At 42.3% G+C, this 26,916-nt stretch overlaps 2 protein-coding genes and 1 long non-coding RNA gene across 12 annotated transcripts in view; 2 read left to right on the top strand and 1 right to left on the bottom strand.

Moving 5' to 3' along the window:
* CYP39A1 (cytochrome P450 family 39 subfamily A member 1) overlaps window positions 1-10,421 on the top strand; it is a 28,291-nt gene extending 17,870 nt beyond the window's left edge. For 7 of the 9 annotated variants that reach the window (XM_069805630.1, XM_069805625.1, XM_069805623.1 and 4 more), the window contains 5 exons: window positions 570-703; window positions 1,570-1,665; window positions 4,589-4,677; window positions 8,317-8,404; window positions 9,533-10,421. In XM_069805630.1, coding sequence (XP_069661731.1) covers window positions 570-703; window positions 1,570-1,665; window positions 4,589-4,677; window positions 8,317-8,404; window positions 9,533-9,604 — 479 coding nt within the window. In that variant the 3' untranslated portion in view covers window positions 9,605-10,421. Of the gene's footprint in view, window positions 1-569; window positions 704-1,377; window positions 1,511-1,569; window positions 1,666-4,588; window positions 4,678-8,316; window positions 8,405-9,532 lie in introns of those variants that run through there. The other 2 variants (XM_069805626.1, XM_069805627.1) reach the window with 2 other exon arrangements.
* LOC138689691 (uncharacterized) lies at window positions 697-24,266 on the bottom strand. 2 transcript variants are annotated; one of them, XR_011328589.1, is made up of 9 exons: window positions 24,100-24,266; window positions 23,677-23,813; window positions 19,344-19,457; window positions 18,807-18,872; window positions 17,962-18,082; window positions 17,085-17,185; window positions 12,394-12,492; window positions 3,574-3,723; window positions 697-1,823 (listed from the first exon to the last, which is right to left on the bottom strand). It is a non-coding gene; the product is annotated as an uncharacterized lncRNA (long non-coding RNA). The 2 variants fall into 2 exon arrangements; XR_011328590.1 differs by lacking the exons at window positions 23,677-23,813; window positions 24,100-24,266 and adding an exon at window positions 23,636-23,662.
* A 182-nt stretch (window positions 24,267-24,448) lies between these two features.
* The window catches only part of RCAN2 (regulator of calcineurin 2), a 93,285-nt gene continuing 90,817 nt past the window's right edge, over window positions 24,449-26,916 (top strand). Inside the window, exon 1 of the mRNA XM_069805620.1 lies at window positions 24,449-24,601. The gene's annotated coding sequence lies outside the window, so the exon portion shown is untranslated. The remainder of the gene's footprint in view (window positions 24,602-26,916) is intronic.

Raw genomic sequence — 26,916 nt, 5'->3', positions numbered from 1 at the left:
AGCAGTCATTCACATACACAGTCCCCTGAACCATGCTTAGACCTTCATGGAAGACTCTTAGTTGACATGGGTCAAAACCACATCAAGGAACATGTCAATAATTAACCAAAAAGGAAAAACATGAACCAGTGCTTAACCCTTTCTCCTGGCCCTGTTTTATTTACTTAGTTAGTTAACACTTTAGTGTTAACATAGCCCAGGAGCTCAGCCATGGCTTCTTGTCTTGGTGCCTACCGTCCCTGAGATTTCCATGCAATGTCCTACTAAAGTACTGAAAAAGTCCACGGGCTCTTAACTTCCAAGATGGCCTTTGTTTGGCCTCTTCTGGCCAATGCCATATCTACACCTACTTTAGAGTCATTAAATTATCTTCAGTGGCTTTTCTTAAAGTGTACTGATTTTGGTCCATTTATTTACTTTGAAATATAAAGAAAATTTCTGGGTGTAAACAAGGTCTTGAAGTAATGAGTTATTCTGTCAAAAGTTCTAAAGCAAGACATATCAGCATGTATCAAAACAAGTATGAAATCTAACTTTTACACAGAGTCTTCTTTCTTATGCCATGACAGGTAAAGATAAAATAGAAGTCTCTGAAGAGGACCTTAAGAAGCTCCCTTTCATTAAATGGTGCACTTTGGAAGCCATACGGCTAAGGTCTCCAGGTGCAATCACCAAGAAAGTAGTAAACCCAATAAGAATTCAGGTGAGATTTGGGGTTTTTTCCCCCCAAAACTGATGCTGTATAATTTGTCTGGAAAGGGGCCTCCCAATAGATCTGGATAAAATTAAAATAGTAGAGATATTCCACAATCTCACATATATCTTCTGTTTAACAGATTTATTCATCATCATTAATTTCATAATCATTAATTTAAGAGTGGTTTTGCTTCTCTTAATCACAGTCTTACCTTCAATTTTGAATTGCTTTTAGACTGAATTGAATTGAGCTGGAGATACTGGGCTGATGGTATATGAACTAGTAATCAGACACAACAAGTATAGTAGAAGGGACCACAATTTAGTAACTGATAATACTCCTTCTTTTCTGTTTGCCCTCTTCACTGCCATTCAGAAGGGAAGTGTCAGCATTCAGGAGTCTAACAAATAAATGTTTGGGAGAAAAACACTCTCTTAAGGAAGCAGCACTCATGCTTATTTAAGAAATTACTAAAGTCCCATAAAGGTCTACTGCATTATAAGACTTTCTATGAATTTCTTTGCATTGAAGGAAATGCTTAGCAAAAGATGTAGAAAAAAATACCAGCTCACATGGTACATTAAGAAGCAGGAAAGACAGAAATAGTGTTTCTATTATTTCAATACCTGAAAAAAACAAATTAGAATGAAAAAAGTCTTACCACGTTCTCCACTGTTTAGGTCTTTCTTGTGGAAAAAAATGGCAACAGCAAGAAGAAGCTTCAAACATGTGATATGCCCACTGTGGCTTTACCATCTTCACTTGTCCTCTGTTAGGACCTTCTGCTGATGGAAGAGATGTATTAAGGAGGGACTGTTTTGTGAGTTGAACCGGTGATTTTCTCTTTTCTTAGAGTTTTTTCTCCTTTTCAGAATTTCACCATTCCTGCAGGTGACATGCTGATGTTGTCACCGTATTGGTTGCACAGGAATCCAAAATATTTTCCTGATCCAGATGTGTTCAAACCTGTAAGTTGTCACTCTTAGCATGGGTATTTTGCTGTCTTTTCTCCTCTTCACTTATTTCACAACAAAAGCATATGGACAAATTGGCTTAAAGTTGGGTATTCCCCATTGTCTGGAGGATGGCCTTGTATGCAGAGAAGATGTGCACAAAAAGGAGGAGCCTGTAGAAATAATCAAGACTTTGAAGTTCAGTTTTATGTTCCAAATAATATGGTACTACTTTACATCACTTTGATCTTGATTCAAAGCTCACCGTGGAAAGAGCCCACTGATTGAACCCGCCTTGTTTGACTAACCTGATCTCCTTCTGTGACAAGGTGACCTGCTTAATGGATGAGGGAAAGGCTGTGGATATTGTCTACCTAGACTTTAGTAAAGCCTTTGACACCATCTCCCATAGCATCCTCCTGGAGAAACTGGCTGTTCATGGCTTGGATGGGCGTACTCTTTGCTGGGGAAAAAACGGGCTGGATGGCTGGGCCCAAAGAGTTGTGGTGAATGGAGTGAAATCTGGTTGGCATCCAGTCACAAGTGGTGTTCCCCAGGGCTCAGTATTGGGGCTGGTTCTGTTTAATATCTTTATCAATGATCTGGATGAGGGGATCACATGCACCCTCGTTTGCAGAGGACACCAAGTTGGGCGGGAGTGTTGATCTGTTGGACGGTAGGAAGGTTCTGCAGAGGGATCTGGCCAGGCTGGATCGATGGGCTGAGGCCAATTGTATGAGGTTCAACAAGGCCAAGTGCCGGGTCCTGCACCTGGGTTACAACAACCCCATGGAACGCTACAGGCTTGGGGAAGAGTGGCTGGAAAGCTGCCCAGTGGAAAAGGACCTGGGGGTGCTGGTGGACAGCCGGCTGAATGTGAGCTGGCAGTGTGTCCAGGTGGCCAAGAAGGCCAATGGCATCCTGGCTTGTATCAGATATAGTGTGGCCAGCAGGAGCAGGGAAGTGATTTGTCCCCCTGTACTCGGCACTGGTGGGGCTGCACCTTGACTACTGTGTTCGGTTTTGGGCCCCTCACTACAAGAAAGACATTGAGGTGCTGGAGTGTGTGCAGAGAAGGGCAACGAAGCTGGTGAAGGGCCTGGAGCACAAGTCTTATGAGGAGCAGCTGAGGGAACTGGGGTTGTTCAGCCTGGAGAAAAGGAGGCTGAAGGGAGACCTGATCGCTCTCTACAACTACCTGAAAGGAGGTTGTAGCGAGGTGGGGCTCGGTCCCTTCTCCCAAGTAACAAGTGACAGGACAAGAGGAGGTGGCCCCAAGTTCCACCAGGGAGGTTTAGATTGGATATTAGGAAAAATTTCTTCACTGAAAGGGTTGTCAAGCACTGGAAGAGGCTGCCCAGGGAAGTGGTGAAGTCACCATCCCTGGAGTTGTTTAAAAGACTTGTAGATGTGGTGCTTAGGGACATGGTTTAGTGGTGGACTTGACAGTGTTAGGTTAACGGTTGGACTCAATGATCTTAAAGGTCTTTTCCAACCTAAATGATTCTATGATTCCAAGTACTCTCCTCACCCTGTCATTTGTTTGTATAGCTTATCTCCATGTATTTACCCAGGTTCATTGGTCTTTCCAGCCAGATGATTTCTGGTACATATTAGCTCTGCTAATTCAGTAGTTCATCTAGAGTTTCTTGATTATTATTCCACTCCAGGTGGCTGTGTGGGCAGGCTTGTAACTGCTCTTTTTAGCACCATCCGATATAGAACAGTTTGTCTTTTTTATAGAAATACATCAAGGAGTAATTTAAACAAAATTTCCCTTCTAGCAAACTCTTCACCAACTTGAAACCCCTCATAACAATTCCTGCCTGTTTGAAATCCAAAGCAGAAACCCTAATGCAGCAGCTTATTTCTTTAGTAACTTTATTCATAAAAAGCAAGCTAGCTTGTTTTTTAGAAACTCACCCTTTTTCCACGAGGTATAGGTGAGTGCCCCTTGGACACTGCCATTCCAAATGTATCGCCTTGCTTCATCACTGCTGAGATTTTTTTCTTGCTTTTATTGGATTTTGATGCTAACAGGTTTCCTCTTCAGAAAGGTCTAAACAGCCCTAGCTGAAAAAAAAAAACAAACCAAACTAAGCAAACACAAGATTACCTCTTCTCTAAGACAGCTTCATCAGAGGAGTTAGCCATCATAAACTTGACAGGGTGTTACTTGAGGGCCTTGGTAGAGTTGCACTGAGTTTCTGGACGCTGGTATAGTTTGTCACCCAGCATTCAAGAGATTTACTTCTGTCAGTGTCACCCACCCAAACTGCCCATGTTGCCTTGTTCCTTGTGTTGTTCCTTTTCTCTTAAAGCAACTCAGGATGGAGCAAGGAGCCCTCTGGGTACAGACAGCCTGTTTTTGTTGAGAATAGTTAATTTTCTCACACGCTGGCTTGCACCTGAGAATGAGGCTCTGTGATCCTTGCTCTTCTCTTGTGTTACAGCTCATACCTCATATTTGTCTGTGCACAGCATCTTAGAAATGGTTTGTGTGCAAGATATGCATGAGCCATTTGTGTGCCGTGATACAATTTTATGGCTGAGGGTAGGTACTGGTTGAACATTTGCTTTGAATGTGCATATATTTAAAAGGATAAAGTTGCATTTTTATAGGCATTTCAATAACTCAAGATGCAGGATTTAGAAAAATGGGAAGGTATAGGAAGAATGCTTTAGGGGTGATTTTGAAAACCTCTCCAGCACTTTGAGGCACCTAAGTATGTTTCAAATGGGACTCTCATTTCTTTCCCTGAGTCAGTGCTGACTTTTAAATCCAGACTCTAACACTAACAGGTTGAATGCAAAAAAATGGCATTAGTGCAACTTCGTATTGAGGATTAGCTGTCCAAGGTCATTTTTAGCCTGGAGAAATAAAGTTAAGCTTTATTTATGTAAGGCTGATTTGGAAAAAAAAAGTTTCTTCCCACAGGATCGTTGGAAAGAGGCAAATTTAGAGAAGAATGCTTTCTTGGACAGCTTTGTGGCATTCGGAGGAGGGAACCATCAGTGTCCAGGAAGGTCAGTGAAACAGCTGGGGTTTATTTATTCCCAACCCTGCAGAGAACAACTCTCTTGAACTGGGCTCCTCTTACACTTGGAGATAAAGTGTTTTCATTGCTTTGCTCTTTGTCAGTCCCCTAATATTCAGTATTATCTGGACCTTGTTTAAACTGATTTGAAAGTAGTTTCACTCCTGGAAAAGTTAAGGTTAAGTCACAATGTAAAAGCAGAATCTGAGACTACTGTATCAAGGGATATCCCCCAGGGAGGAAAGTCAGCCTATCTCTGCTGCTGCAAAGGCATCTTTTCATCAAGGGAGGGTTGCTCCACTTACAAACATGCCAGTTTACAGACATAGGTGTTTAGGTTGCCATAAACCAGTTCTAAACTAACCTAAAGAACATTTTTTTGGTCTGAGACTCTCTTTCCATCCTCTATGATGCCATTGACATCTTTACTAATCATTAAGTGTCTTAACTGGCTCCTCACTGTTTGAATCTTGTCTTTGCATTAAGGCCCACGCAACTGCATGATGGCTTCAATTGCAGATCCTGTCTCCCTTCACTCCTCCAGCAATGCCAGGCTCAATGCTTCCTGCATTCCTTCTGCTGTTTTCTCTGCTGTCCCTCTTCCTGGAACAAGTCCCAGGGAGCCAGCTGCTCCTTGTTTCTGTGTTCAAACATCTCTATGCTCAATTCTCTGCCTTCAAAACCTGGTCTCCTCTAAGAAGCAAGGAACCAGGAATCCTTAAAATTAGCCAATTTAACTCAAGACTCCCATGTGGGGCAAGGAATCTAGAGGGTGTTGCAGAGAATCTGCATTCTTGAATCTGCACCCTATAGCAGGCTGGACATGAGTGTCAGATAAACTTTGTGAAGGCACTAAAGGCATAAACAAAATGAATAAAACGGCATTCACCATTTAGGCTTGCCAGAGCTCACTCACTGCTGTACCTCTGTGGCTTGTACCATATTCCTGAGCTAAATATGAGCACAGCCTCATTCCCAGCAAGAGTGACAGCAGAATTCACAAGAGGAATCTGCAGGTACAGGACAAGCTGCAAAACAATGTTTCTGAAAGCTGCTTATTTATATATACAGACCTATTTCTTTGTTCAGGCTCTTCTCTGGACTCTGATAATATCTTTAAAATAAGTTTGTGGTTAGAAAGAAAATGATAACTTTTCTATATAGACAACAGATGGAGAATCTTTTTTTTGCTGACAGACAAAAAGTCCTTTCAAACCCTTCTGCAGTCTACATAGTAACACACACCTTCACATTTTTCAGCAATAATTCTAAAAGAATAATGTCGTGGTCTTGGAAGAAAGGAAATTAAATCAAGGGATGTATCTAGATCCCAGGTTGCAGATTTCCTTGGTATGACTGAATGAAACAATGATATTTCATGTTTAAGATGCATTTTCATTTGATTCAGTACTGGGATTTATAAATGAAATGTATTAAACATTTAATTTCACTACTGCAAAAGTTCATTGTGAAATCAAAAGCTAATTTAATCAAACTGAAAGCTTGAAAATAACTTACTTGTCAAATATTCTACCAAACTGACATGGGTAGAGCTCCCACAAAGCCATGTCTGTGCCATCTTTTTTACCTAAAGGAAAATTTTGATGGCAGTGAAGCTCCTTGTGTCTAACCAGGTGACTATTGCCTGTGAGACTGTGCTTATCTTGCGTAGCTCTCGCCTGTTGTCTCCTATCTTATGCTGACATTGTAAACCCCTCAGCACAACGGCCGGGACTTCATTCTCGGACTCCACTTATGCAGGACCTCACTCCACAGCTGGGGTCCTGGGTTCCAGCACAACACAAATATGTAGCAGTGCATTGGGGGCAAGATTTCAGAAAGCACATCTTTGTCAAAACACCCTGTCACTAAATAAAACGGGTAGGCGTCAGTGGCTCAGAGTTTTTAGAGGAAAACTGCTCTAGGACTCAGTCATGAATACGAAAGACAGGTGGGAACTAAGGGGCATTTATCTGCAAGAAAGCTCACAGTTTCTGCTCAGTACAATGTGCCATGGGAGAGAAAGACGCACTGGGACTTTGCAGTCCTGCCTTTCACTCCTGGACCGTCCCTCTGGCCACCCTCAGACATGTGTGTTGCTTATCATCCTTGTGTCTCAGCATCTGTTTGCAGAGCAGAATAATAACAAGGGCAGCCTGTTGGGAAAAGCACTTTGAGATTTAACGGTGGGAAGTGCTGCAGTCAGTTATCAGTTATATCCATTGCTGCTCAGACAGATTGCAGATGAACCCCGCTGCGGGTACAGAGGTGTCAAAGCTGGTCAGCCCACATCTGGCTGTGCTCGTGTTTGAAGGACAGCCCTCTGTAAATGCAGCATTTCCACTTCATGGGCAACCTAGAGGCATTTTGGCATTTGGCTGCATCATGGTATACCCGTGCCAAGTCAGTGAGGATGGCTCAGAGGCAGGACCTCAAGCACCAGGGCTCCAGGGCCGCACTGTGCAAACAGTGCAGTGACCGTAAGGAGCCCACCTTCGTACGGTGCTGCCGGCATGGAGTTTGGGCTAGTAAGTCCTCCCTGACCTGAGGTAATTTCCATTGAAATATCTCTGCACTGCATTCCCCCAAGCTCAATGTCACCAAAAGCTCCCTATCTCAAGGTAATTGCAATGTGAAATCACTGAGATAATTTGGGTCTGAAGCTATGCCAAAACGAACAAGCATCCTCCCACTCCGGAGCATGGGGTGGCTCAGTACACAGATCTGGATGGCTCTGCAGGAGTTAGCTTGGGTCCCGGGGGGCTTATTAGCTTCCTCTTCACACCTGCCAGGCCAAATCCAGGCTGACACCATGTACAGTCATGTGGCCTTCTCCCCAGTGAATTCTCCAATAGCTGTTTTATCCAAGTTTTCCAGCATCTCTCAGATAATGGAAAATAAACTGCATAGAAGAGCAAGGTAGTATTACTATTTTAACTAGGTATTTAAGACTTATGTCTAAATCATGCAAGCAAGTAATCCCATGTCCTGGCATAGGTGCATGATGGTGCCTGAATGCAGAAAGCTCTTGTACATATCAACATTAAAAAAGTAACAGCCTAGATGAGTTCACCTGCAGATCTTCTCTGGACTGACTAAGAAAGACCTTTCTTGAGAGTTACAGGAAAAAAAATCATGCCCTTGGGTCTCATACTGCATTCTAACGCTGACGCATTAAATACTAACTCCTGCTGTCACAGCTACTCTGATGTCATCAGGCTCCCAGCTGTATTATATAACTTTATATAGCACAATTAGTCATATAGCCTTTTCTATATTTGACTGTCTTCTCACTCCTATGAAGTTATTTCAAGTCAGCAAGCGTTAGAAGAACACAAATGTTTATACAGTGGAAAAAATCATAATGATAAGGGGCTGTTTTAAAATAGGGTGTCAGAGGGATACTGTTGGTCTAACATTTCACCGGAAAGAAGGGGCAGCCGCTACATTCATGTTCCTCACTGAGTAATGAAGCTGAACAAAGCCACAGCATATTTTCCTACTGAAGATAAACCTTCAGGCAGAACTAAAGCATGGAATGTAAAATGTGTCAAAGACACCCTGTTTCTTATCTGGTGATAACACACGTGTGATTGTAAGGCCAATGTTTTCCTCCCTTTTCTTGCAGGTGGTTTGCTATCATGGAAATCCAGTTGTTTGTTGTGCTATTCCTATACAAATATGAATTTGTGCTTTTGGATGCAGTACCAAAGGAGGTAAAAGATCCATGTATTTATATAGCATTCCACATCTTTATATCCTTTGTTCATCACGCTCAGCTGAACAGCCATGCTCAACTGTGGTTATGTATAATGAAGCAAAATTTCGTGAGGAGTGTTAATAAAACATGTAATGAATAACTTGATCTTTGTTTTAACTCAGAAAACCCAGAGTAACTCTGACAATGTTAGTGGGGCTGCACTGTCTATAGAAGAAAGTGCCTACAAGAGTATTTTCTCATCATTGCCTAAACGTTACAAGAGATTTTATATTGCTTTCTGCCACTCAGAAAAACAATGAATATGGAACTGGATTATTAATACTTTAAAGATATTAAATCAGATGCAGCACTTGCAGTGCTCTTCCACTACATATTCAGTGGTGGAAGATAAATGATTAGGGTAAGACTGACAGAGCAGCTGTGGCAGAGAAAGGTTTTACCATTAAGGGAGAGTGGCGCAGTCTCCACTCTCAGCAGTAATTTCCTTGTCCATTTGCACTGTGTCCTTTCTACTTTCCAAAAATCATTGTTCCTCACAAACACGGACTGCCACTAAATGAGCATGTCTACCTGTCATAACCTAAACATGACATGCATGCCCTATAGCTAAACTGCCAAGGAGCAGAGGGAGAAGTTTAGAGCAGCATGGGCTTTGTACGGTTGCCCTTTAGCCTGGAAGGTGGAAGCTTGGAGAACTTAGTTCCTCTGCTCTCCTTGAAGAACATGAGATGTTGATCTCAAGTAGTGGTAGAGAGTCCACCCAGAATATGGAGGAAGGTTGCCTCTTCCTGACTGATGGTGTGTTGCCATGCCAGCTCTCACTGGAGTTGATTGTAACTTGGGTCTGCACCCACAGGCAGTTATGCAGGTGAAGATATTCAAAACCATTAGAGTTTCTTAAGATCTCATGTGTTACCCTCTGTCAGAGTGAGTGGAATAAAAAGTAACCATGAAGGCCCTACTCAATGGCTTCGGCAAAGCCAAGAAATACTCTCAGTGTTTCGTCTTGGTTCTCTAAGACCAAAGCTCCAAGAACATGTTTATATCTTAGTATTAAAGCAGGATGATAATACCATTAACTGAACTAACTTAAATGTTTCTACGGATTTTCTTCTTTTTGCAGAGCCCTTTACATTTGGTGGGGACACAGCAACCCATGGCACCATTCCGGGTCCAGTATAAATGCCGGGAATGAAAGCTGCCCAGCACTAACTGACCTTCCTTTGCCAGCCACCCCTGGATGGATGGACCACTGAGCTGCTTCCCTATCTTACATCTTCATATAGGTTCTCTGCCTTAACAGTTCTTAATTTCAACTTTAAATGCTGTACATACTCTGCATTGTGGTATGCCATACCAGTATAGTCGTATCTGTGCTCCTCACCCGATTGCCTACCTCCTACTGTTTAAAAATCAAGCTCTCCTGCTGCACTGATAATTTGTGGGTCAAATTATTCACAGATTTTGCAGATAACTGATATACTAAACTCACCAACCAGACATTCAGGACAAAAAGCTGCTCCATTTGGAAATCCTGCATGGAAGTTGTACTAGAACCAGCAGAAAAGCAGGTCCCTTGGGCCAGGTCACTGCTTCCTGCAGGTCTCCAAACCAAGGCCAAAGTGGTGCCTCGTGCTAAGAAACCAGACTGGTAACTCCATAGGGCTCCCTGGTGCTGGTGTGCACAGAACACAGGACAGTGCTGAGCAGAGACCTCCGGATCAGATCCACAGCCATGATAAACTAGCATGACTTATGTAGCACTGCCTGTGTAGGTAGATAAAGATCTGGCCTGCTCTGCCTACAGTTGGTGCCAAATTTTGCAAATAAAATGCATTTGTAATGGAAAAACTGTAAGCATGGGAAACACTGGGGTCTTGTTCCACCGGAGCACCTAAAATTTCTACTGAACTTTATTTGCTCCACAGGATTCAGAATCGGTCTTTGTATGAATATGCAATGAAAGTTTGATCGTGATGTTTGGCTTCTAATAAAAAGTGATTGGAAGAAAAGCTATTGCTATTCATTAGACTTGTTGTCTAATAACCTAGAACATTTTTGCTTTCCCTTTAACATGACTGACTTACAGAATAAATTGCACAAATCTAAAAATATTTAATCCTAGAAAGAATACCTAGTTAAAGCTGTTCAAAGAAGCTGTCAAATAAGTTCAGATACCAACACTTTAACTGCTGTCAGATTTCATATACGATAATAGCTGGCATGTATTTTTAGTCTTTTAAGTAAAGATTATTCATCATTTTAGAAGTATTTGTAAAAAAACATAAATGGACTTTCAACAACAGTAAAAACTATGGGAATAACATCCATAGGAAAATAACACATTGTATAATTCATTAAATGGTTGGCTTACCTCAGTTACAGCTACAACAATTTAACAAGCTTTAATGATTTATATGGCTGGAAGATGATTTGTCCGACTTCTAATTTAGCTCATACTGGTTAACTGTGCAAGTGTTGCACTCTTATCTGCTGTTTCAGAATCTCTTCCATAACTCAAAACTATTCCCTTGGTTTTCACATGTGGTCATTACCCAAAAGTGTATATTTTAATTTTAAAATTTGGAAATGTCCACAATATTTGTTCAGGTATCTTGTAGTTTTGCAAAGATTTTTTTTTTTTCCCCCAATGTGCATTTATTTTTATTTTTCTGTTTAATTACTTTTGGGTTTGGGGTTTTTTTGTGTGTGTGTTATTTTGTTTTCATTCGTTTTTTCCCCAAGAGAGGTAACTCAAAAAAATCAAAATTCCATAATGGCAAACTTGACTTTAAACTAAAAAGGTCCCTAAAGGAAAGTATAACCTGAAGGTAGCATCAATTTGGTTAGAATGAATAAAAGGCACCTGAAGCCAACTAAAACTGTGAATATTTAATAACACACCACTGCACATGGTTTCCGATCTGTACGAAACACAAGCACAACTCTGGTGTAGTTTCTATATATTGCTGAGTTTTTCAGACTTGGTGTGATCTTGTGTCTGGTGAGAACTACGTTCTGTCTCCTACATGCTGCAAGAACAGCCTGTGGGCAATGTTAGGGTATGTGATAAAAACCACATTCCCCCTCTAAAGCAGAGGAGCAAAAGCAGGTGGGGACCCTGAGCAATGCCCTGCCCAGCACCTCCCAGGGCTGGCCATGTGCAGGGGTGACACCCAGCAGCGACAACGGGAGCAGCTCCCACCTTTTGGGCTGAGGAGGCAACACTGCCTGTGGGCATGGGACACATTGTGGGATGCAGGGGAGAAGCAGCTTGTGGCTGCACAAGACTTCCTATGGGATGTTTAGGGGGGGAAGCAAAGGAGGGGAAAGGGGGAGATCGAAGTGGCTTGGGGAGGAACAAATGTGGGGAAAAAAAGAGGGATAAGGGGATAAAAGAGGTTAGTTGCCTGTAAACAGGCTGCTGACAGCTATGCTTGTCCAGCTGTGCCCTGTGCCTGATCAGTGCAGTCTGTCCTGTCTTCTTTTTACTCTCCATTTTCACATCTTTTCCTGTGGAATGGTCTCTCTTGTGTGTGCACATGTGTGTATGGGGGTGTGAGTATCAGGCCCAGCTGCTGGAGGGATCCGTATTGTACGTGTGTATTTTTACATACAGTTCACACTCACAGACTTCACCCTGATCTGCCTGAGAGGGGAGCAGGACGAGGCTGTTGGTGCTGCTTGTGTGATGCTGAGTGTTTCTGTCTGTGTTGGCCAGTGGGGCCATCAGTGCATACAGACGTTGCATGTGTGTGTTTGTGCATGTGCCTGCTGGGAATCTATGCTCAGCCTCGCTGCATGCTGGACCCAGAGGCGAGGAGCTGCGGCAGCCTTGCCTCTGTCAGGCTAGCAGATTTAGCAACTCCCTAGCAGTCTAGAATTAGTTAGGAAAATGTTTGTCCTGAAAGGCAGGATGTATTTTTATTAAAGTGTAGGCTTTGGCAGGAAAGAAGTACCTGTTCTAGACAGCCAGAGACATACCAAACAAGCAGGTGAAGAAAAGTGGGCTTCACTCTGGGATCCTATCACTGTGTGACTGCTCTGTAGTGGATGACAGCTCCATGCAGTTGCCATACTTTCCTAGGTGGAAAAAAACAAGGGAGGTGGATTAGTAAAGCAATGTGGTGGTCAAGTGATAGAGCTAAATGGGGTCTTCTACCTGGAAATAATTCAGAAGCTTCTGGTGGGGGGAAATACAGCACTTTCCCACTGGGACAGGGTTAAACGGGTATTAAAAGGTCATCACGATACTCTACTCACGAGTGGATTGACAGTATCTAAATTATCCTTCTTCAAGTGTTTGTTCAGTCTGCTTTTAAATAAGGCAGTGCTGAATTTCCATGGGGGATTTGTCCTCTTACCTGACTCTCCCTACTGTTAGAAAGCTTTTCTACATATCAGTAGCAGGAGTCAGAATGAGGTTTTATTCATACTGCTACCACAAGGGTGTATGAAGCAGGAGATTTTTAAGCCCACAGAGAAAAAAAATAGTGTATTTTGACCTATATTTGTATTTCTACCTTCTGTACGAAGTATGGCTGTTAAAGGGAATGCAGTGGGGCATCCCTCAAAAAACATCTTAGAAAATGCAGTTGTTCCTCCTCCAGACATACCATAGGCCAGATCTATCTGAGCAAAACTCACAGTTTGTGCTGGCCAGGACTGTATGTTGGTATTCATTTATATTGGGATAAATAACTCCCATGTTTAACCCAGTGAAACAAATGGTAGGAGTCTTCTTAACAAGAGAGAGGAAATCTAGAGTTATGAGAAGTGAGCAATAAAACTCTTTTAAATCAAATTTCCTTTAATAATTTTTTGATTTTATTGTATATTAAAGAAGACTTTCAAGGAAAAAGAACGCAGAAACTATCACACTGCAACATTTTTTTGATACTTTTCAGGAAAGTATAAACATTTTCCTGAAAACATACATTTCCTGTGGAAATACAGTATTTGACAGAAAACTCATCAAAACATTTTGAGGTAAAATTGTTGACCTACTGCAAATGAATCTGCTCCAGTCAGCATGGTAAAGAGATCACCCATTGTATCAGCACCCACCTCCCAGAATAATCACAGCTTCTTTTATGTCTTCCCTCTAATGAGCCTCAATGAAGGCCCCTCTCATCTGTACTTAGCAGTCAAGTATTTCAAGTGGTCTCTTTCTTTATGCTAGTAACGGCATTCGATATCTTTTCTGTGCCACTGATTGTCACAGAAACAAGAAGTTTAGGCTTAGCACGTATACCTTCTGAAAATAGATATCTGGGGACTAAAAGATATGGCTGTAGCCATTGAGAGGTAAGCTAAAAATAATTACTTCCTTTCAAAAATAAATTAATTCTAAGGCCCTAGCTCTGTGCCATGCCTAAGCCCTGTGCCAAGCAAAACTCAGCTTAAGCATGTGTTTTGCTTTAAGCAAACACTTAAAATGGATTTGCAGAATAAGAATGGATTTCAATTTAAGCACATGCTTAAGTGCTTTGCTGAACCAGGGTCCAAATGCCTCAGTCACTAACCCGTTGTTTACAGTTAGTCTTGGCATCTGTGTTGTAATTTTAAAGATACACAAATGTTAGTGGAAATACTGAGGTAGCTTTGCTCATTTTAGGTGACACTGGCAAACGTTAAGGGCTTTTAGGAAAAATTTTTTTTTTAACCGGTCACATTTATAGAATAAACCAGTAGGCTTTATTGGCAGCAAGCATCTTTCCCAGTTATTTGGTACATTCTAAATGTGTGGCTCATCACATGGCAAGAAATATTTCCTCTCCACCGGTATGCAGTGGAAGGGGAGTTAGACACAAGAAAGGCATTCAAAAGATAGCAAGCATTTAATTGAAACAACCAAGGAGAAGCTTTCATCATGTAGCCATTCTGAATGACATTGGACATGTGACTGATTGGTGCAGCATTATTTATTTTTTTCACTTTGATCATAAAATTACTAGGAAAGGCTTAATGGGGTTATAAATATCTTGTTTCCATGAGAGTCCTGGGAAGATAATTATAGCACTGAAGTCTTTACAAAGATAGAGCATTTATAAAATGATATTATCTGAGGACTCCAATGGATAATGCAGGGAATTCTGCACTCTATTCCCAGCTCTCCTATTGACTCACTGTGCTTTTTAGGCGAATCACTTCATCCCTCAGTGACTCAGTTTCCTCAGCTATACCTTGGGGTAATAATGGTAATTACCCACTGCTGCAAAGTCCATATGGATTAAAAGTTGTAAGTATTGCTCATACTCATTAAAGCCCTCAAGCCTGCTTATTGATAGTATGTCTGTAAGAGTTTGGATAAGCTATGTGCTTTCCTGAATTGGAACTGCCATACTTGTGTTACTGGTAAATTACATTAGTTGTAGAGTTACAGTCAAAATATTCAGAAGAAATACTTAAAATCTCTTAGTTCACAATTTTTAAGATGCTGATGAAACAGCTGTACCCCAGATGCTTCAGAATTATTTTGTTTTTAATGCAAAGCTTGGAATTTAAAGACTACAGACAAGTTTTTTGTTGAGTAAAAATACAGCGTCCTTTCATAAAACCAACCACTACAGAGGAGCGTTACCTAGAAGGTTGTCTAGCAGCTACCTGTGAGACAGGAACTACATCTATAACTTTCCTAAGTTGTATCAGGCTTTTTCACCTGTGTACTGCTTTTACTGCATTAGAAATTTGATACATCATCTTTCCCAAGTACCAAGCAGAGTATTGGAGTAACAAGCATTGAAAGAGCTTAATGTACAGTACAGTGCAACTATTACTGTTAAATCTTTGCAGCTTTGAAAAAGAGAAGTAAGGAAGGAGTCATGGCACATGAGCAAACAACTGGGCCCGAGCTCCAGTGGGATATTATGTCTGAAGGGAATAACATGGATTTTGGAGATGAAAATGAGAACTTCTGTGCTGGAGAGGAGATACTACATCTCCCATTGATAGCACTGTAATTCCAAAAGGCTGCTGATAAATTTGAGAGAGATCAGAGCTAAATCAGAAAGTTGATAAAAATGTTGTTAAGCCTGCCAAGCCTTGGAGTCAATCTGGTTAGCTTAAGCAAAGGAATGCTAGAAGTGACTTGAGCGAAGACTGAGGATACCAAAGTTAAATCAAAGTGAAAACAAGCAGATTCCCACCTGAAATAAGGTAAAAATGCAGAACAGGAAATGAAATTGTTTTATCAAGTACTGAAATTACATTTCTATATTAGTAGTCCTGAAAACAAAATTGCACATTTTTCTGAAACAGAAGCTTTTGATCTGGTGTGTGTGCATTCCTGGGGTGGAGAGAGGAGGGAAAGGCAATGTGATTACTTTTCAGGAATCTGCAAAACACAAATCATAAAAGTCTGAAGACCTAAATTCTCTATACAGGCATTCCACTTCCAAAAAGCAACTTTTAGGTAGCCTACAAGGGCAGAAAACATCTTTTCTGAGGGTATAATACCCCACACAAGGCAGATATCAGATTAGGTAATCACAGCTGGCCAGAGAAGCCTAAAGCTAAGGAGGATCGTGTTCTTTGCAAAGTGTAATTAGGGAATGGCAAGATTTGGCATTCACTTTTTCCTGGGTCCTTGCTCAGAGACAATTACCAGTGATTTCTGTGAACACCTGACCCAAAGAAGAGCCTAATGAGGCTCTATGGATGTAGTCCTTCAGCACTGCATTTCCAGACTCCTCTAACTGTGGGGTCTTGCACTGGTAAAGTGTGCTCCAAGCTGAAGATAGGGCTCTGTCACTCTTTCTCATGTCAAAGGTCTCAACTGTCACTAGACATGACTCTTCCGAGTTAAACACAAAAGTTTCAGTGGGTTCATAGTGTTGGTCTTTGTTTACTGCTGACACAGATCCAGGGGCAATTTCAAGGCATTGGCCTTTTATCTGGCCTTTATTCTGAAAACCATCATTGCTCAGAAAAGCATTAAGTGTGTCCTTCTGTTTGCTTGATACCAAAAGAAAATCAAGTGCATTCCAGTATCATGACATGGCCTCAAGATACTGCCTTTGACACTCTTCCTCTGTCCAAACCTTGGTATTATAATTTACTATTTTAAGCTTGTTTATAGAACTGGAATAATATACACATAAAAAAGGATTATTAGAAGGGTGTTTTCAGGCATTAAACCTGAGGTTTGAAGCTCCTTTTTCTAAAAAAATAAACCAATGAATGTTTTACTATCTGAAAACCTGGCAACTGGTCTTTGCTTACCATGAATGGAAATCATCTCATCACAATGATCTGGTTGTTTCTTAAAATAATAAAAAGACCTGAATCAGCAGGAGATGGTTATATTCTGTCCTTTGGGTATTAATCAACATATTCAGCCTTGCTAAATTTTTCTTACAGACTCTGGCCTTGCAGTCTGGTTCAGAGGTTTTGTGGACATGTGTAGTTTGCACATGTAGGCATATGGGTCTGTAGGAAGAAATCGGGTAGTGAGTTCTCTACATACCCACAAGCCAGGACAAATCCAAGTGACAGAACATAGCGAAAGTTGCAATCACTAAAGCATTTGCTCTGAGCTACCACACCTGCCAGCACTGATCTGCACATGACAAGACACATTTACCCCTCCACATGGAGACATGCCAGTGTTGGCATCTTTGTACTGGGGTCGAAGGTGGAAGCTGGGCAAAGGCTGGGAGCTGGGGCTGTCCTACCTTCTGGACTCTAAGCATCTCACAGCCCGGCAGCACGCTGTGCCTTTGGATGTCTTGTTGGGCTGGTTGTCTGAACGGGACATCTCTAGCACAGGCTCTCTCTGCAAACAGATTTACATAATGAATTCACAGCACAGCGAGCTTCTTCCAGAGGTGGCATTGGAGCACCCCAAAGGCAGACTCTAGACCAGAGATCCTGTTTCTTCTCTCCCTTCCCTTCCAACTTCCCTTTACTGTTCCTGTCCTTCCTGGGAACTTCACCAGTACCCTTTTTCCCTCTTTCCAGCTCAGCTGTAAGCCCAGCTTACTCCTTCCTTCAGGATTTTCAGATAGCCAGGTTGCCAAACATCTGAAAAACTCAAAGTTGGAGTGCAAGGGTACGCAAGGGTACGAGTGGCAGATCAGTGCCTCGGTAGGACATAATGCCTGGATGGACTGGCTATCTCTTTTGGAGCTCTGTCACACTGCTGGGAGAGTAGAAGGAAGGGGTAGATACTTCCCTCTGGCTGATGTGGAAGAAGGACACTCTTCAGAGGCTGCTCTGCCGCAATGACTCAGTGTTGTAGAAGCTATGACTGCCCAAGAATATCTGTGTCACAAAGACCATTTCTGTTTTGCCATCTCCAGTGTTCACCTTGCACAAGGGCTGGCAGTATGTAGGCACTGGCACCATCTAGGGGCCAACTGTCAATCATTGATGTATTTCTAGATTTCTAGTGCCATAATATATAAAAATAATAATATCTATAGGCATACACTAACATAATGTGTCTAAACAAAACACGTCTTAGTAGAAGTGTTGAAAAAGGCTGTGTGTGTAAGTTTTTACTTCTAGGCACAATTCAGGCACAAAAATATAGTCTCAGTTGTTACTTACCTTCTTGAGCTGCTTATTTTCTATTAACTGAACGTGTATGTGGTGTCATGTGCTGACTAAAAACTCATCATTCACATTCTTCTGCTTCCAATGATATTCCAATTACGCCTGCAACAGTCACCTAAAAGTGTCAGAATAATGAATGAAGATTTCAGAAATAAAAGAAAAACACAAAAATCCTTAGGACTATAGATCACACTTTAAGAGAATGAAACGCATAAATAATTTTTTATGATCTGTCAATATAAACAAAACTCCTTAAGCTGACATTTTTGAGCCTTTCTGTGTCAATCTCTATAGTTATGGATAAAGATTAATAAAAGGCAACTAAATCTAGTACAATGGATTTCTCCATCAAACCTGTCTAGCACTGCTTCAGAACTAGGGCTCCTAAATTCTACTTCTCAACAATTAATAAACAATAATTACCACACTATTCGCTTTATAGGAGTAAATTGTGTCTTGCAGTTGATTACACTCTGTGGCCTTCTAATAGCACAGTAAAAATAGTATTTGTAGTACCTTTGTTTTCTTAGTTGTTTACATTCTGAAGCAGATCAAATAATATATTCAGAAACTCAGTCTGTATTTAGATACCTAGATAAGCATCTTGATTTTTCAGAGCACCTACAACTCTCAGAGTTGCACAGTGCTTCTGAAAATCAGGCCATTTATTTAGGTGTCTATATTTAGGTACATGAGTTTGAAGCGTTTGGCTTGAGGTCACATAGCTATGGCTCATTGCATTTTTTTTATTTCCATTTGGGTCACAATGGGCAAGTCACTTCTAATAATTCTCATCACAAATCTAAGAAATAGCAGGAGAGGTGGTAAGAATTACTTACTAAATACCATCATGATGCTTAGCACTTCATCAAATACATGAAGTTTCCTTCCTGGAGAATTTCAGTCTAAAAAAAGATAGAAATCAGTGTATCAGAAAGGTAAGACAGTATGTTTAGAGACTGAACTTATGTTCTGGTTAAACTGTGCTCATTTCCTGGATTTTATTTGTCTGGCATCTTTGCCATTCCCTCTATAACCTTATGATCATTTTGACAAGCCAGATGTTTTAGCTTCCTGTATTTTGATTGGGTAAATCCTAGAAACCAAGTGCTTCTACTTGTTAACACATGGCAGCAAACCAGTTTATTCCTGAGGAATTTGAGCTGATGTTATCAGTCATGCTGTTGAATTGTGACTATACCTCCAAGACTGCTTTTGAATTTGCACGGTGCCTTGCACAGGCCTTGACCTTAGTGAACCAGTTATAAAATAAACAGTCCAAGACTCTGCAGAGAGAAGACCACTGGGAAAAGGACACCAAGAGGAAACAACAATCTTTTAAAGAAACCAGGAAATCAGTTTCCTTAACATCGTACCTCTGCAGGTTGTCATCCCTCTACTTCACGTGAGATGCTTGTAGCTTTGGCAGCAGGTATACACGCAATCAGCAGTTCACACAGCGCTGCCTTCATTTTGCATAGAGATGGTAGCTGAGAAGAAACAAGCAGCCCATAGGTGAAAATAATCATCTTAAATATCTCGTATATTTCAACAAAATGAAAACCTCCTCAACTTTCAGCATCCTCATTCAAATGGGAGAATTTAAATCTGGCCATAATATTTCAAATTTGAGAGAACTGTACTTGTACTTTAAGGATGTTACTTGTTATAGAACAAAAGGCTTTTTTTTTTCTTTCCTGAAATGAAGATTGTTTCAAAAGTCAATGAAACCCATTTTTCCCCTTGATCTATCATGCATCTAGGCTAAAAAAACATTTCCTGGTTAAAAATATTCCTTAACCAGAAATTGGGGCATGGCATTTTTGTTGTCTTCAAAACTGAGGGTTAGCTGTAAGATAAAAAGCTCTATTTTGTGGAACTTTATGTTAGATATGGAACTTTTGCAATGTCAAATCAAAAAGACTTTTTCCAGGCAACTCTCTCAGAAGTGGATGGAAAATGTGAAGACTCTCTGTTCCTGTTCTCATTGCCTTAAAAAACACGAGCCTCCTCTTTGACCTCTGTGTGACCCTGAAGATGCTCAGAAACAACACGGATATACCAGAGAGTGGGTTTAGTGAACAATAAGAGCCAAATGCAGGGGCTGTCCCACTGCAAGGTTAGGAGCTCAGGGGTTCCCAGAGCAGTGCCACAGGTTCTCCCCTCTTGCCTGAACCCCACATAACAAATTTGGAGAGAAACAGCATCCCTGCGCACAGCTGAAGCATGTGTTTCTCTGCATCTCCAAATTCCCAAAGAAGGAAGCAGCCCTACTCCATGATCAACCTGCTCATGGAATATCATGTGCAAGGGCGTTACTGGCACTGAAATTTTACAGCAAGTGAAGGATACTCTCCTTTTCTGCAGCAATTTTTTATTGGTGTAATTATTAATCTTGCACTCAGAACAGTGCAAAATGTTCTGTAGATAAATAATAATAAAAAAGAGACAGTCTTTCCTTTGCACATTTTTATTTAAACATCTGCAACACATTGTATCTAAGCTGCTTTGCAATTGCTATACATGTACAGGATGGAACTGAAGAGGTGTTGAGGCAATGGTGTCTGCCTGTACTGAGTGACTGAGTGATAAAATAGCAGATGAAATTCAGTGGTGATAAGTAACGTACATGGGAAAAAATAACCCTAACTATACATACACAGACACTGGTTAGAGCTATTGCTTTTGCTGCGGGATGTCTGGAGGTTGAAGTGGAAAGCTCTCTGAAAATGTTAGTGTGGGGCTAGGAAGTGGACAAAAAGGGAAATTGAATGTTAAGAATTAGTAGCTCCCCCCTTAGGTGATGAGGGGACCCCCAAAGTCATAGGACTCTGTCGCTCATATGCTCAGAGTTCTTCTGAGTCCCTTGGTCATACAGCTCTTGCCCATTCCAGATCCAGCAAAATTCAACAGTCATTTTAGTAGAATCAAAGTTTCAAAGAAAGTAGTGTTTTCTAGTAAAATTATAAAGGATAGGGAGGATGGTGATAAATTTTCACACTGGAAATAGAGAAAAGTACATCAGCTTGAAAGTGGGATAGCTGAAGGGAAATCCAATTAAAGTCTGGAAAATAATGATGGTGAGAAGATCAAAAAAAGAAATTTCATTTATTGCCTCTATAACAAAGGAGCACTTAATAAAACAATCAGGAAGAATACTTGAAATTGTTTTTACACAGTGAAGAATTATTACCGCATGGCACATTGTGGAAAGCAAAACCACAAATGGGCTCAAAAAGACTTAAGACAAACTCCTAGAGAACAGGACCACTAGTAGCTACTAAGCATAGTAGCTTCGAAACAACCCTGAGTTCCAGAAGTCCCTACCTCACTAGTTGCTGGAAAATTATAAGGTAAATAGGAGAAGAATACATAGTCTATTTTTACACTGTTTTACTAAGCATCCAGTCTTGGCTGCTGGAGACAAGATACAGAACTAGATGGATCCAACTGTGTTTTTATATTCTAAAAAAGTAACAGAAACAGTCAAGAGTATGCTAGTGCTGATAGAGTCAACATTAATTTTACTTGCTTTATCCACTCTAATCTCCAGACTCAGCCATTTGCAAGAAATCATAATCCATACCTGGCCAAAGAATTTGGGATTATCCCAGTGAGCAGAAATGTAAAAGAAGCAGCACTCACTTATTGAGAATCTAAGATTTTGAGACATCACTTACTTATTTCTTCTCAAAAGAGAAAACTTTGTCACCAAAGCTCCTGCAAAGGTTTCTGCAGGAGTGAGTCAGTGTTCACATTTTGATGATCAGAAATCAGCATTACATAGGGGGCCAAAGTCTTTTGTTTACAGCACTTTAGTTGTGCTGAAATTCACCATTGTTGTTTCAGTACATTTGAGAGGCCACTTGTGCTTACAGATAAAATCTGTAGATAAGAAGCAGGTGCAGACTGAAGATAATGAGCAGCTCAGGATTTGGATGAGATAGGCTAAGCCTGTGCTCTGAGATATCAGTAACAAAACTCCCACTCTGTTCTGTGGGAGCAGGACTACAGCACTGCTTGCAAATCTTGCAAGTAGCAGCTGTTTTATCACCTCCTTTGGTATCCTTTCCAAAACTTCAGCTTCCTCCAGATTTTGGCACTCTACAACTGCTCGGGTTGTGGGAAGATGCCCACAGGATTTAGGAAGCACAGGGTGCCTACTCAGGCTGCATGGCCTGAATAGCACTGGGGCCTAAGTGGGTAAATGGTGTGACTCCAAGAAGGATGTTCTTTCTCTCAGTTGCTCTTACTCTCATTTTCACAGTGCCACTTTTCCATGTTTAAATAATATATTATTTTGTAACCTTTCCTAAGAGAAATCTTTAATGTTTACAACAGGGGATATTAAAAACCTTGCAATTGTTGCTATTCTCATTATTATCTAATTTGAATGATGTTTTTACTGCAAACAGTGGAATTTGGGTTTTTTCCCCCCTTCATCTTAGCAATAATGTCTGGATGCATATAAAAGCCAAAATACTGACTTAGGCATTCCTGATTTTTCCTGAACATGGATTAGCTTGCTTTCATAACTGTAGAGATTCCCATTTTACTACAAGGAAAGTATATGCTAGGGCAACTTCATCACAATGAAAATATTCTTCCCAATATGAAAATATGAAAAAGAATAAAACTTGAGACTGGCTACTGTGAACGAGACACAGTTAGGAGGTATGGGGATAAGAAGACACAAAGAAATTGTATAACACAATGTGGGACAGAAAAAGCATAGCGGATGCTTTTCCTACTCAGAATATTAAAATAAGACAGCATGCAAAGGGAACGCATGTAAATGGAGACAAAGGAAGATATTGTACCAGGTTTAATTCTTAAAACAACAAAAAAAACCCCAACAAGCATATGATTTGATTTAAAACCTGATTAGTTTATATTGCGACATCTTTGGTTTCATAGCCTGCTTTCTCTTCTGCATAGTGCCTAAAGCAATACGATCGTGGTCAGGAGTTCATATTTTAGGTACAAGGATAAAACAACAAGAAATAATAATTACTACTATCAGTTACCTGTTATATATTAAAAAATAAAAGTAGAACCAAAGAAGAAAGCCTGGAAGGTGTCTAAGCCAGACATGCATCAAGGCATGTCAGTCCTTAGTTAATGGGACCAGGAAGAAACTCCTCTGTTCCAAATACAACAATCTACAATGCATTGCTCTTAGGTATTTGCAGAGATGAGGTGGGATACACTATTGATCTCATTCATTACAACAGTTTTTTCTGCTATTATTGGAAAGTGCTGCTTTAAATGGCACACATCTTTTTATATATTTTTAACTAATGGAGAATTATCCCTTCCATGGATTTTTATAGGGTATTTAATAATTATATGGGACTCTTCTAGTTCTCCATTATATTCTATAGATTTTCAAAGCCATCTTTACAGAAACCTATTTACATTTCTGTATCACCCTATTGATTAAATCCCTCTGTATTACATTCCAAACTGAAGAGAGCGCAGAAAATCAGCATTAGCCTCTGACGCTTAGCAGTCTCAGACATACAGCTGGAAGAGAAAAAATAGCCCTTCCTTTAATAAAGCATGCCTTGGGGGCATATGAATGCTTTCTCTTCTTTTTAAAATCATGACCGCAATCAGCCTTTTTCCGCTGTAACCCTGACGTTCCTCAGGAGTCCTACAAACGCACCTTCTGGCTTCATCTGTAATGGTGAGATACACCTTATTCACCTGTTAGTCTGAAGAAGAGATGAACGACAACTGGATCCATTCCAGATGGAGCTCACTTCAAGGGTCAGTTTGCTTTTCGGTGGTCAGAAATGGGAATGGCCGTTGGGAGCTCCGTTCCCCAGAGGCATTTGGGCCCCCTACAAAATCACCACGGGGGGGATTAGGAGGTTTGTCACTAAAACCATGGCAAAGTGTGCTGGCACTCTGTGGGCATCCATCCCACCTGTTCTCTCTGCATCCCACCCCACCTGTCCATCCCATCCCATCCCATCCCATCCCACTCCACCCCATCCCACCTCTCCCCTCCCCTACCCCATCTCACCCCTCCTCGCTCCCATACCATCGCACATCTCCCGACCCCATCCCACTTCACCTCGCCCCACTTCATCCCACTTCACCTCACCCCACCTCTCCTCACCTCACCTCAGGGCAAGGGGGTCGACACCCTGAGGGAGGGAAACTTTGCCACGCACTAGTAACGAGGGCAGAAACCGCTTCCTGGTTCCTACCGCTCCCTGGGTGCCGGGGGAGACGCGAGACCCCCCCCCCCCCGGCTCACCCGTCCCCACACGAAGCAGGGAACGCCGCGGCCCCTCGCCCCCACCGCCCACCCGGGGAACCGAAATCGGGCGCGCAGCGGTGGGAGGTGAGGGGCGCGGCCAGAGGATGGAGGAGGCGGGGACACGTCGCTCCTCACGTGCTTATTGGTGGGTCCCGCCCGCTCGTTTGGGCGGAGGGGCTCGCTGATTGGGTTGCGGCGTCCCCTCACTCCTCCCGCCTTGTCCTCCACCTTCGCCTCAGCGGCGCGGGCAGGCGAGAGGTGCGGGGCGCTCGCTGAGGAGCCGGCGGCGCGGTCCTCGGGGCTCGGCGGGGGCGACCACAGGGGAGGCGGGCGCGGAGGCGAGGGACGAGCGAGCCGCAGCAGGTAAGGGCAGGGCCGCCGCCGCGAGGGTCTCCTTCCCCGGCGGGGCCGCCCTGTTGCAGCCCTGCCCCGCCGACCTGGCGCCGTGCGCCCGCCGTGGCGGGGTTATGTAACCGCCCCGCCGGCTCTCCCTGCGGCGCCCGCCGTCCTGCTCCCTCCCCGGGCCCCGCTCTTACCTCGGGGTTCCTTTCACCCGTGGCTTTTCGGACGCGGAGGGGGGGTCCCGGGCTTCCCCGCGGACGCCCGCCCGCCCTCCGGCCGGGGTCGGTTCCCGCCGTGCAGCCGCGGGCGGGCGGCTGGCGGCCGGAGGAGGTGTGCGGTGAGGGAGAACGTGGTGTCGGCTCGTCCTCCGGGGCAGGTGGTCGGTCCGCCGGGGGCGGAGAGGGGCTTGGTGAGGGGAGGGAGCATCCCGGCGTGTGGGGCAGGCGGAGGGGAGGTGGGAAGGGGGTTTTTCCGCAGCCGTGCGGGGAGCGCTGGCTGTCGGCTCGAAGCGGGTGGGCGTTTGCAGGGATGCAGACCTGTCCCGGCCACTTGCAGAACTTCGGGCTGGCGCGCAGGAATGCGGTGAAGCCCGTATCCCTGGGAGAGACTCTTCTTGGGCTGATTTAAGGTTAGCTGCAGCATCCCGCACCGATGTTGTTAGATGCTTATGTAACAGGTAGCTCTCCAAAGTTGCTGGTTTGTTTTTTTCCCCACCTTTCCTAGATTCTTTTGTATCTCTCCAAAATATTTTGGTCCCTTTCTTGCTGGAGTTTAATCTAGTTTCCTAAAAGGAAAATGCAGGATAGGTTTATACAGCTGAAAGAATTCGTACGAATGAGAATGCTTTACATGAGCTTCTGTGTTAGGCTTTCAAGTCCTGCACTTAAAAATTGGTTTGCTCTTTGTTGTTTACCTAGTTAGGATAGTTGCTCTGGAGGAGGAGAGGGAAAAACTCTTTTTCTATGAAAATACATAACTACTGTAAAGAAACTGCTGCGTTTATTCTTGCAGTAAAACTACATTACATGGTTACACATCATTCCTGAACACAGGGAAGTCTGAACACTGTGAGAATATAAAACAATCAGAAAAACTACAAACACATCACAGTAAAGAAGGACAGAAGATTTTCTGTAGACTATCGACTTTGTTAACTAGTAACTGCTGGTACCTGTCTTTTTTTTTTTTTTTTAACAGCAGGAACTGTCCCATTCTCCTTAAACTTCTGAGAAGTTGTCCTAGCTTGTCCTCTTCCAAATATTGTAGTGTGTATTCAGATTCAGTGTCTTGGTTTGCTATTGTCTGTATTGAAAATGTTTGTCATTGCATTGGTGTCCTTAATGTTTTTTAAGTTATAAATTACTTGTGTGTACCAGCAGAAAATCCTTTTCAAGGAAACTTTGAAACTATATTCCAAGTAATCATGGTGTCTTGAGTATCTTCTAGGAGTTAACACTGTGAACAACTCCTGTTGCACATAGCTCTGACATATATGGTTTCTTCCTTTTTTCGTCCCAACAGGGAAAGGGAAAGTAGGTCTTGGTAAGTATAGGGGTATGGTTATGAATTTTACGTTACAAGCTAGAGGGCTATTAAACGAGTGTTCCACTGACCCCTGTGTGAGGTGACAGATCTGGGTGAAGGCCAGTGATGTTGTAATACTGTGTGCCCCTTATAAAACTGGTTCGCTTTAAATAGAGTAGCGTAGAGGCCAAGTGAAGGTAATCAGAAAGCTTGTTCTGTTCTGGATTCTTTGGGTTTGGGGATGGTTTTTTTGTTCTTTTAATACCTTAATGTTACCATGGTAACTTTAGCGGTTGATTAATCGTAGCTCAGCTGCTTGATCTTAAGAAAAGCATGTAAAATCTTCAACCCTGGTGTTGGTTGCTCAAAGTATCATCTTCCTATTGTGGGATGGGGCTGGAGTCTTGGCTTAGTAGGGTGGAGCACCAGTGTCTGCTGGCTTGTTTTCTCCAGGCCTGGAGATACCGATTGCTTAGCAAGCCACAATGCCAACTGAGTTTCTTTACTGGTCATAGGATACATCCCTGGCATGGGAGGCACAGCTGAGCCTTCTGAGCAATATGCAGGTCTTGAATTGCTTGAGCTGGCCAGCCCTGCTTTAGATGAATAAAAGTGGATAATAGTCCCTTTGGATGCTAAAAGCTTCCAAAAATAGTTACAAAGTCTCAGCTAAATTTAATACGGCTAGAATGTCAATGGAAAGGATTAGAACACTTGGGATTTGCACCAGTTAGCATTTAAAAAAAAAAAAATCCTCTTCCTCATATCTGCCACTTCTGTAAGAGGCATAGTGGAGATTGACACTGTTTTTG

Source organism: Haliaeetus albicilla, chromosome 18, assembly GCF_947461875.1.
Source record: "Haliaeetus albicilla chromosome 18, bHalAlb1.1, whole genome shotgun sequence".
In the NCBI taxonomy this organism is placed as follows: Eukaryota; Metazoa; Chordata; class Aves; order Accipitriformes; family Accipitridae; genus Haliaeetus; species Haliaeetus albicilla.
This window is presented reverse-complemented; position numbering and strand designations above follow the sequence as displayed.